Below are 12,544 nucleotides of genomic sequence, written 5' to 3'. Positions count from 1 at the left end.
AGGCTAAGCAGGCTGTCTTTACTCGTTTTATCGGTTATGTTCGCTTTTCAGTTTCAACTTCAGCTGATCCTTTGCCCTTATTCCTTTACTGAAGACAAGTAGGGCTCACTGTTTGGAAGAAAACTTTTACTTTGAAATTCACTGAAGGGAGGACATTGAGGGAAACAATGTGCTAATATGGACTTGACTGTACCCTCAGTGTGAGCATATTTGACTCAGAGGAAGAAAAAAACAATCTGTGAACTCCATCAATCCATTCCTGTCAAACTCCCAGCTCAACTTGAGAGAGCAGAGTGACAGACAATATATGCTTTTTTTGTTGCCAGCCTGCCAGCTTCTCTCAATGCCCTTCTCTGTCTTTCTCTGTGCCAGCCTGGTGGTTTAATCAGGGAAAGCAGCTGGGGACAGGGAGACTTGGCTGATTTACTGGCTCCCCAGACCTCTTTTATATTTTACCAGCTAATGGGGCTAGACTGGCAGCTTTGCATGGGAACAAAAAGACAGGTGGTAGACAGACAGGTTGGCAAAGCATACAGAGTTAAGTACACAAGGTGAGTGACAGCAATGCTAGACAGAACAGACATGGTAAACTAAATTTTATCAATGTTGAACACCAGATCAATATTTTCTTACATCATAACATTAACGAACAAAGCTGTTATCAAGTTAACTGGCTCTGTTAACTCCAGATTTTCTGATCCAGCATGAGAACCTGCATGTGCAAGAAGCAGAGTTCAGAGTTTCTGACAAACTATCTCTCAGAGTGGACCTGTGGTTGTGTAAAAATTGTTCTTTCATATAATTATCATGGAAATCAAACTAATTCTACTGACCTATAAAAATATCCATTGGTCTTCATTTGTCACTTTTAACTCTTTTGTCCACGTCAGGATCCTGTAGGAATGATGACTCAGTTTTTCCAGTGAGCAGATTGGTCAGTGGTTGGGCTTTTGTCAGGTTTTTTTCTGATCTTCAGAGGATTAACCTGCTCTGTAGCAGGCTGGCAGTGCAGCATAGGGTTATCATGGTAATCTACCCCTTTTAAAGTCTAACTGAAAATATTCTGCCTTTTTTGTCTACCACAGCATACATATCTGCTCTGTAAATCACTTGTCCTGTGTTCTCTTTTGAGGAAAAATCAGAAACCAAAAGGGAGAAAATATATTTTAAATTCTTTAATTTGTGTCTCCAAGTTTTGCATTACTTCAATGAAATACCATTCCATCATTCGCTTACGTTGTTGGAGTCTTTATTTCGATACAACAAATCAAATCATGCATAAAGCGATAATGTGGTGTTCTATCACAGGCAGATGGTCACACTGAGCCTGATAGCATCCTGCTACACAACACGAGGGCCACAGACTCTGAACAACAACCCACATCAGCTTTCCTGCTGAAGCCTCTTCCTTATCTAACTTACAAACATGAACACAAGCTCTTGTTCTGCATGTTAGCTTGTTGAATGAGCCACCAAACAAACATTCGCCGGGGAAAAGCACACCACTAATGTCAGTTAGTAGGCTAGATAGCTAATTAGCTGCTGAGCTGCAGCACATTTAACAGCATGTAAATGTTCCTGCAAATGTCACTTCAGGCCCATTAGATGCTGGTTTGGTCATTGCTCTTCAAAATCCCTGTTAGTGACAATTACTTGTACAGTAGCTAAAGCACTTCCTTCCTTAATCATTGCACTAAAAATATCTTTTTTTTTTTGGTCTGCCTGCACATAGTTTGTTCTTACGTTAGTGACCATACATTGTGTGCTCATTTTTACATTGCATTGTGGGATATAGGGTATATTCATTCTCACAAGACATTCCGTAGCAAAACAGCAAACACACAATAGTTGACTACACAGTAAATAGTGAACAGCTTTGGACACAGGCAGCCCTGCACATCTGTAGCTCATCCCCTCATCAGCCCTGACCAGCTGCCTGCCTCCACAGCTGCAGCTCTTCACCTATTAGTGTCCTGGGTCATCTGTCATATTGTGTGAGTTTTCCTGGTGTTTTTTGGTGTTACTTGCCTTGCCTTTACCTGTCTGTTGCAGCCTCTATTGATTATAAACGTATCCAACGGCACAGAACAACCTGAGGGACACATGCCAATAAAATAATTTCTTAATTAGTTTTGCTTTGTGCATATAGAAAGACGTGGGCACAATCTTATTCATAGTTTGAGAGAAAAATAACTTGACATTGTTTTGTTCTGGAAATATGATTGGATAACACAAGGCTTTCCAACTTTATTATTCTTTCTAATATAGTATTTATTGGTATAGTACTAGTGTGGTACAAAAAACTGTTAGTCGGACACATCTCCAGTCCTCCTTCAGGAGCTAAGTAAAGCTTTTCCAACCAGAAAACAAGCAAATCAAACAAACAACACAAAACGAAACATTATTGTCAGCAGGATGAAGTATTTAATTTCAATTTTAGTTCACCACAGTGAATATTCTTGCAAATAAAAGGACAATCAGATTTTGATTTGTAGACCGGAGACACATTTTAGCGCCAGGTGTAAACAACACAATCTTAACACCATCTTGATTGAAAACATATCGATGCTCAGTGTAAATGGGTCAGTGCTGACACAGATTAACTAGCAGGCGGACCTTTTCAGAGAAGCTGGAAATCAGTCAGACGGACTGGCAGAGAGACAGAAAGATGGAGTGATGGGGACAGAGCCGTGACAGATTTAGTCTCTCCCCTCTGCTGTTCATAATGTTGGCAGCAGGATGAAGATGAATATACAGTAAGAGAGGTAGACAGTCAATAAAGAGACATTCAGCGAGAGACAGAAACAGAAGAGAAACAAGAGATTTTTTGACAGATCCAGAGTGTCACCTCTGCTAACCACAGCTGAATCTCTCTTCTTTGTGATCCACTTCCCTCACCTGTCAATCCACTCAGATCTCAACATACACATTTGCAAACAGCTATCAGTTAGTTACTTACCACACACATCCACATGAGAGCACATACATCACACAGCACACGTCACAGGCAGTCTCGCAGGTGCACATGCGCACACAACAAAGCCCATAATGTCACATTTCATGCATTAAATCACACATGCGTACAAACGCTCGTACAAGCTCACGCTTATCCTATCGCTCTCACCTCTGATGGTTGCTAAGCAACAGCACATATCCACAGATTGTTTACAGAGCCTGTAATATAGTTAATCTCAAAGGGGAAGTGAGACAGATGACACAATCTCCTCAGATGGAAAGATAAAAAGAATAAAAGAGAAAAGCTAGGGCAGTAATGCGATGAGGCTGCTGATCCCCGGTATGTGATGTGTTATGAAGGATGAACGAAATGTTTTGTGATTTAATACTGTGGTACTAAGCCAAGTACATCTGTCTAGATATCTCTTGTGTTGAATGGGAAGGCCGGTGACACACAGATTCATGTATCATCATTGTTCTGATTAACCCTGGAGGTTAAAATGATAAAAGCATACTTGAACTTCCTTTTCAGTGGCAACATGATCTAGCAACAGTAGAGACTCTCCACTTTGAAATATAATAATGATAACTGACAAAGGCACAAAGCCTTACTGGCACAGGTACGTTTTTCCTGATTCCACTCATTAAAGGACCAATAAATAATCACTGATCAGCTTTTGTAATGCAGTTTCAATAGGTTTTAATAGGTTGTACACATAACTTGTAACTTGTACACATCTAAGGTACAGTACTGTATGTAAGGTATTGGATAATATTAGCCTCTCAACACAATAATAGCTCAGGCAGAGATCATGCTACCCTACAGTTACTCTAGATGATGCTTTATTATAAGGTTGTCTGTAAAAGGTGCTGGCTTAAGTGCAGTTCTGTAGCTGTGAGCAGTCAGCTGGCAAGAAAACTCAACACTTGACTGCTGTCTTTGGTTAGAATCATTGTGGGAAAATGTGTGTTGCATGTCTTACTGTGTAGAATTTCTACTGGTTCACTTAGGTTCAAATTTGAGCAATTACAGGCTTATAAACAAAAGGATTTTCAAGAAACTCGAAGGTTTTGCTAAGTTGCGCGTACAGGTTAGAGATGTTGGCAACAATTTACCTTCTATAGCTTTCCAAAACAAGGTTAAATAATGGAATATGAGCTTCAGTATAGACCCTCAAAGAAAATGTTGAAACAGATATAGATTTTATCAAATATTAACCTCTTTCATAACGCCTTGTGCCGTTGATTCAGATTATTTCTCATTATATTTTGCAACTGCATTGATTTTTGACACTGATCATTTCTTTTACTGGGAACACACAGTGGCTCATTAGTCAACATGCATTGCACTTGACCAGTGATTCAGCTGGTCTAACAGAGGCAGGACTTGAAAAGCTTTGCTTCAAAGGAGAACAGATGTTGTGTGGTCAGATTCGTGCTCACTTACTAGTCTGTCAGAAAAAAACAATTTTTGGCAACTTCCACATTATAGTTGATGTTTTTACACCTAAATATGACAAACCTTCTGCTGTATATAATTTTTGTTTTCCTACACGTCTTTGTGGCTAAGGTCAGTATAAATGCAGCCAGGGATGCTGACATGAATATGAACATAAATAAAATATCACAGCGTCACTTCAAGACTACAAATGTCAACTGTCCTTGGTTTATTATGTCCTATTTTATGCTGTTGTCATGGCCAAACCAGGAGAATAATAGGCTTGAAATAATGTAGTGTGCTCCTCCCTGATAGATTGAATGTATAATAGACTAGTAGTCAATAGCAGCAAATGCAGAGCAAGCTCACACAGTGGTGGGTATCTGTTACTTTGGGATAGTGAAACTTGAAAGCCAATTCAGCAGTAAACGTGGTTTCATGCAAAGCTGCATGATGGACCCACTGACCTCACAACGCTAATGCTGTAAACTTTGGACCCGTGCTGGACGACAGAGCTAAAAGTAGGTTTAGACTCACATGACAGTGTTGATTCCTGAAAGCTGCTGGAACATCTGAAGACCACAGCCCACCAGGAGGGCTCGTCGTGTGGGGGGGTAGGTCAGCACCCGCCAGATCACCGGGCCATCTGGAGACACAAGCAAAGGCACAGCAGGAATTTCAAACTCAGCATGACTTCAATGCAAAAAATGACACAGGCTTTAATAGAGTTTTATTGCAAAGCAAGCTACATGTCAGCAGAAGAACAAGACCCCTGATGCTACATAGGTATGGCTGACCAGAAATGGTGTTGCAACAAGACAGTAGGGCAAGACTGTCAGAAGTATTTCTAAATTTTTGAAGTTTTAAATGACAAATTTGCCATTAAAATCTGAGAATAGACCTTGACATCGTAACTTATGATTGAATGTGTGTCTGCATGAAATAGGAGGTCGGTGTGATCTAAAACACCCAGAGGGACCCGATTAGGGGTTTGACTGAAGAGTGGTTGGCTTGGTGGCCAAAAAATCTATGTCACATTTTATTGGATGATCATATTATCTGATACTTTAGGAAGTATCAGGAAAGAGAAGATCTTGATATAAAGTTACATCATGCATTCTTAAGACACATAATGCTAGATAAAACAAGATAAAAACAAAGCCTTCTTAGCCAGTATTTAGCCAAGCTGGCAGCAAGGTCTCCTTCAGGATGAGTTGTGATCACTTTGGTGATCCACTGACTTTTACTCTAGCTAATCTGTCAAATACATGCAATCCCTGTAGTTTATTTAATGGGACCAACATTGAAACATGCTTCCCAAAATACAGAAATCACTTGTCACTTCTGTTAGCTGATGATAAATTTCTTTATTCATAATGTATTTATTATTTAGACATCAGGTTTGCATAATAAGTTATGATGTCCTCATAATGGAAGCTCCCTAGATACTGAGCTCCCTTAAGGGCAGGGAAAGTGTAAGTGTAAAATTTCCCTCTTGAGGATCAGCATAACACATTAGCTGCCTCCTCCTCTCTTTCAGATGGTGAATATCTTGGTTTGGGATGAAACAAATATTTGATGCCCGCTTTGGCCTCATGGAGTCCCACTTGGCTCAGCAGCAGAACCAGACTGTGATCTTCAATATACACAGACAAGTGGTTCCTTTGGGAATAGAAGTCTTAATAGGATGAGAAAACGTCTGGACAGGCGTGGAGCTGTCGGATAAAGAGGTAGACATACAGAATGCCGAGAGATCAGACAAACAAGCCTGAACACACACAGACACAAAGAAATGCACAGGTAAGGTGTAACCCTGTGCCAAGATACACAAGTGACGGTGCATACACAAGCACATACAAACATTTCATAACGAGGATGCATGAGCCTGCAAATATGAAATCACACACACAGACACACACAGGCTGATTATTTGGGAGCAGCTGTGTGTGGGAGGACTCTGGACCAGTGAACATCTCCTTTAGCTGTTTGACAAGAAGACCAGACTCAGTAAAGGAGTCCCCTGCTGACATTGTAGCCACACAAACACACTTTGTGTGTTTTCTTTTTGATGGCCGCCCATCACTTCTTAGAAGGACATTATCATCTTTGATTCTTTTCAATTCTGATATTGTGAAAGCAGCTTTTTAACTTTTGCCTATTTGTCCATGTTTTCACTGCAGAAGCCGTTTCATGTCCTTTTTTGAAGAAATGAGAGGCAATTTTCACAAAGCTGAAAAGCGGTGCACTGAAGCAGTGAGAAGCATAACATTATGACTTGTAATTTTCATAAACCCTTGCATTTAGCCTCTATTAACCCCTTTTTTCCCCATACGTTTCACATATCCCAATCTGTCTTTATTTTCTCCATGCTTTTGCTAACATTACATTCTGATAAAATATTGTGTCATGCATATGTGGAATCATCAGACTTGATGTAACAGAATCTTTTATGCAATTATATCCTCTGTGGCAAGAAATAATGAGAATTCTTGTTGCCTTTCCAGATAGAGACATGCCTATTTTCTGCAACAATAATGAAATATGTCTTGTATCACAGAGTAATTAAAATAAATTACTCAGTTTACTCAGTTCTCACATGTATGCCAGGCCAGATGTTGGTCAAGCATATGACAATATCATACTATATACAGTATGTAACCGTCAACTCACTCCACACATTTGTGCAGTTGTCGCTATACCAAAATAATCAAATATTTCATCAAATATTGCATAGAATATTTGAGATCAGATGGTTTTTAGAAATTGTTCAATTCTATTTTCGCAGTAACGGAAGTTTGTTTATTTAAAAGTTTATTTTTGAACATTATAAGTAGTTCTGAGTTTTGTTGGAATCGGGTTTCTTAATAAGCTACTGTATATTTCCCATGAGTAGTTTAACTCCGTTTTAAAGTCAATCTTTAAGGTGAAGCAGAGCACCAAACTCAGATAGTGAAGAGGAAGTGATGCGTTTATGGGCTGAGCCATTTCCATAGTGCTAACCTGGTGGAGTGTGATTGGTTGATCCCCAGAGACCAGAGCAGAGGACTGTTATCTGATTAGCCGACAGGGAAATCAGGATTCATGGGCCGAGCTCAACTATCAAGAGAGTAGAGACCTGATGGCCGCCTGAAGAACAGCTAAATTTACTCAGCCAAACACACAAGCGTTCAGATGCGATCAATCACACTGACACAAGATCTTTTTTCTCTCTTGCTCTCTTTGTCTGTTTCAAACACAGGTCAATCACCAAAGGGTTAAAAAAAACACAACATATGCAAGCATATTCACACAAGTAAGATTAAATACTGTATGTGCACACATACATGCACAAACACACAAAATGCACAGCTTCATTTCCTCAGCTGAACACCACCCAGCTGTAATTTAATCAGATGAGATATTGAAAAAGAAGGATGGCATTGAAAAACAAGCCAGCGAGCTACCAGCAAGCTACAAGCACACTGATTAAGTCTCACAGAACTACCGTAATTGCATGTCAGTTTTCCACATTGAACCCAGCTTTATCTGCTTTGTTTATTTGTATATTTCATTTAGTCCATACTGCAATAGTAGTGCAATTAGCTGAATTCAAACATAATTCATAAATATCATGATATACCTGTTCGTATGAGATCTGAGCACTGAATGCATTTGTAAAACACACAAAACCTGAATTTGGACGGTACACACACACACCTATGAAGCTCACTACAAAGGCATGACTGTCTTTTCTTATGTCAATCTACCCACATGGGCTCTGTGATCATTTCTCCACCATCACTACCTGCACAGATCCCCTTTGATTTCACATCTTATCAGCATTCAATCCAGCAAATACTGATAGCCTCACTCTAAGACCATGATACGGTTTGTTTGTACAGTCAATCAAGTTTATTTGTGATCATATAAGGTTCAATCACAGTGAAATGTAATCCCGCCAGTTCCTTCAATTTGTGCATTAAAAAAAGTTTAAAAAGAATAGGAATAGTAATAAATATATATGTATGATTGGAGGGATGGTAAGGTGAGGGTGGGTTGAAATAGTGAAATTCCTCAGTATCTGACGGGATACCCAAAATTTTCCTCAAGCATCTGAGGTGAAACAATCTCTGCCTTGCCTTTCTCACCACTGAGTCAGTATACAGTGCCCAGGTCAGGCCCTCGGTGATGTGGACACCAAGGTTCTTGAAGCTGTCCACCCTCTCCAACAAGGACCCATTGATATTAAGGGGGGCGTAGGTACTTCCCTGCTTCTTCCCAAAGTCCACTATCAGCTCCTTAGTCCTGCTAACTTTCAGGAGTAGGTTGTTGTCCTGACACTAGTGGGTCAAGTCCTCTACTTCCTTCAGGTAGGTCTTTTAAGTGTTATCTGTGATCAGGCCCACCACAGCTGTGTTGTCACCAAACTTGATGCTGGTGTTGGAGTCAAAAGTGGCTACACAGTTGTGTGTGTACAGGGAGTACAGCAGGGGGGCTCAAAACGCAGCCTTGGGGTGCTCTGGTGTTAAGGATGAGGGGAGAAGAGGTGTGTCTGCCTACCCTCACTACCTGAGGTCTGTGAGGTGAGGTGTTTAATCCCAGGTCCTCGAACTTTGTGACGAGCCTGGAGGGAGCTATGGTGTCAAACGCTGAACTGTAGTGAGCAAGGGGAGCCTGGGATGTGTTTGCCTCACTAGGGACATTTTTGGCTTTATAATTTGCGATTTTTTGATCATTTTGATTGTGTTAGCATCTGGCATAGATTTTGACAAGGGTGTGGATTTTTTTTCAAATTTTGGAAGTTCAACCTCAGCTCCTATAACAAGTCTATAATAAACTGTGTAGCCAAAGGAGACCTGGCTTCAAAATTGTAGTTTTTACTATTATCCACCAGATTGAGATATTTTCTCATGTTACCCTACGGGGCAAATACATGCTATTTTCCTGGTTTCCACTAGGGGCACTACTGCTGTATTATGGAGCACTACATGCCAATGTAGCAAATGAATGCAACTAAAATGATGTGTGTGTGTGTTAATATGGATGTCGGACAGTGGTGTGCGTGTGTGTGGAAAAACTATTTCTACCTTGACGCTGTGAGTTGTCGAGTGAAAAAAAAAACAAAGCTAATGCACTTTGCAGATTTGCAAGGAGACAAAATGAATTAGCACTGACAGATTTGAAACTGAATCCTATAGTTTTTTCAAGGTGTTCATTACCAGTCTTCATTACTGCCTACACCTGTTATTAGAATAACACTTTCCGCAAGAGGACTTTGAGCATACAAGGGTCCAGAGGATGGATAATCACTGTTAACAAAAATTAGACTGGCTTAAGCCTGAAATGCCATTTCTGAGATGCTTTTAACATTTCACACAAGATACATATATTGGTGCCGTGGTAACAAACATTATCATTTTGTATCTGCAGGCTGTTATTCACAGTAGTTTTCAGTCAGAACATAGTGTGTGTGTGTGTGTGTGCAGCTAGAGAGATAGAAATTATATGGTACTGAAGGTCACAATTCCCCCCCCTCCCTGTCTTTCTCCCTCAAAAACTGGCATTTAAAGGGTTAAAATTCTGAAAATCAATGAATATTTGGTAGTGATAATCAGGACTGAAGTTGGTTAAAAATTTTTACTTAGCAAAAGTGGGAAATAATATTAATATATAGTATTTTTATGGGAGAGATTTTAGGATAATTTTTGATAATAATAATAATATAGTGAAAGTGGAAAATAATTTTAATATTTAGTATATTTATATCAGTTTTGGGAAGGAAAGATTTATGTCCTACAACTGTGATGTATCTTTGATCTGACACTGCACAAAATTTTTTTAAAAAGGCCCCAAAATCAATGTTGTTGTTGATCAACATTTCCCCAGACTGTGAAAAAACTCTCTCTAGCAATGAGTATACAGAAAATAATTCATTTTTTGTGTTTTTTTTTTCTCATAAAAAACAACAGTGGCATTATGTAAACAAACTGACATTTGAAGGGTTAAAATTCTGAAAGTTAATGAATATTTGGCAGTGGACTAAAGATGGTTAAAAAATTTTACTCAGTAAAAGTGGAAAATAATATTTATATATAGTATTTTTATGGCAGTTTTAGGATCATTTTTGATGTGATGTGATTTTTTTTTTTTAAAGTTTTGGTTTATTGGAAAATAATATTAACATATAATATTTATATAGCAGTTTTCTGACAAAGACATTTTTGTTCTTTAGTATGAAGCACAAAGGTTAATGAGAACAAGTTACGTCTCCCTCTTCTTCTTCTCCTCCTTTTTGATATTCAGTGGAGGAATCTTCAATTAGCTCTTCTCCACGGCTACTTGCTTTCAGGAAACACCCCAACTTCTCCGCATAACAACCACCACGGCCAATTAAAGCGCTCGTTTAGCTCCGCTTGTCCTGTCAGATGTTTCTTTTTATTCATGTGTCAAAGACGTGGCACAGTCAGCCTAATCAAATATACAGCAGAGGAAAACTAGAGGAGAGGAACTAAGAGTGAGAAGGCAGCTCTCTTTCCAAGAACATTGGCAGGGATCCACCCACAGGATTAAGGATTACTGATTCCCGTATTGATTTGTAAATCCTTCGTAAGTGAAATGTATTTCAATCCATGGGTCAATAAACGGTCAACAGTATTGGGGGGGGGGCTAGTGTTGAACAATGGCCAATCAAGGAAACAAAGATGCCCAATGAGACGGTTGATGAAAGCAAAGGAGGAATTATAACGATAGAAGTCGGTCTATAAAGAGGAATGCAGCCACTTTTAAGGTGGACAGGAATAGCTCTTTCCATCCATTCAATCACCCTGTCCGCAGCAAGTAAGTGGCTGGAAGTGGGGTTCACTTATGTAACCGAGCGGGCTGCAATCAAGGACTGACGCCCGAGCAGGCAATCTGCAGCCCTCCTACCTCAACCCCCATCTCCCCTCTAATTATTTCTTCCACATACTTCCTTTCTCACCTCTTCTCTGCTTCCTCATCAGAGCAGGATCATGACATCTCGCACTCAAGATCAGAACAGAAGGTCAGCACTAATAGAGAATAGAAATGAGGTCTATCACTGCAGTGGGTGTTTATGGAACTGCTGTGCAGCAAATTTTGTTCTTTCACTAAATTACAAAGAAACTGCTGTTTCTAAAATGTTAATGTTACAACTAAATAGCCACTATGTAATCAAGCTTAATGTCTCTTAAAGCTATACAAGGCCAAGCTTTTATACAAGAATACCTTCATGTTAAAGTAATAGTTTTTGGAATTTTGGAAAATGTGTTTATTTGCTTACTTATCAAGAGTTAGCTGAGAACATTCAAATCTCTCTTATGTTTGTACACATATATGAAACAGCCATAAACGCCTCTGCGCATGCTCGTAGCTCGCACGCCACGGTGTCTCATGGTGCCCACTTGAGGTCAGCAAAGACAAGAGTTTTAGGGGGTGTTAAGTCACTCTTAAAACTCTGTTTAGATTATTTTGAATATTATTACGGGAAACGGAATGATTACAACATCTTACTGGTTATTTTTAAAGACTGTAAACTCTGTGCCAGTAAAGATTTTGGTGTATTTTAAATACTGCTTAATGACGTTATGTAAGATTATAGCAACATAAACTGCTGTCCTTTAGCTTTTTGATCTGTGATTTTCTGACCTAAGGAGTCTTCCGGGTGTATTCTCCAGTTTTTTTTTTACCTTTTTATTAGCTATACCAAACGTTTTGAGGAAGCCTTCATATCTGTACTCTTTAAATACTAGACCGCCTTGATATCAAGTGGAGGCATGGTATTCATATGTGAAGCTTATGGCATGTGTGACCTGTTGGTTTGATATTATTATGAAGAAGCTATTTGTGTAAAACCATCTCATATCTGGTGGTATATATGACAGACGTGATAGCAATTACAGTACAGATGCTGTTGTGGAAACACAGAATAGGGCTTCAAAATCTAAGAATATTGTAGCATGTTTTCTGGAGAGCAAGGCTCTCGATTGATTTTCCTGCATAATTGGGAATCTCTCTGGACTTGTAACGTTATGGAGAAACTGCATTTTAAGTGGCGCTGGTCATATCTTGTCAGCAGCCAAGACTCCTGTCTGCAGACGCAGTGGAGCAGCTGTGTTTATCTAAGGGCACCGAGGGGCCAGCGGTTGCCAGGAG

General features: G+C 39.5%; 1 protein-coding gene across 3 annotated transcripts in view; it reads right to left on the bottom strand.

Annotated features, from left to right (window-relative positions):
- LOC137176120 (proton myo-inositol cotransporter-like) overlaps window positions 1-12,544 on the bottom strand; it is a 69,050-nt gene that overhangs the window by 21,868 nt on the left and 34,638 nt on the right. For all 3 annotated transcript variants that reach the window (XM_067582189.1, XM_067582187.1, XM_067582188.1), the window contains one exon: window positions 4,931-5,039. In XM_067582189.1, coding sequence (XP_067438290.1) covers window positions 4,931-5,039 — 109 coding nt within the window. The remainder of the gene's footprint in view (window positions 1-4,930; window positions 5,040-12,544) is intronic.

This window comes from Thunnus thynnus, chromosome 23 (assembly GCF_963924715.1).
Source record: "Thunnus thynnus chromosome 23, fThuThy2.1, whole genome shotgun sequence".
Classification (NCBI taxonomy): Eukaryota; Metazoa; Chordata; class Actinopteri; order Scombriformes; family Scombridae; genus Thunnus; species Thunnus thynnus.
Note: the sequence above shows the minus strand (reverse complement) of the source record. Positions and strands in the feature narration are given on the sequence as shown.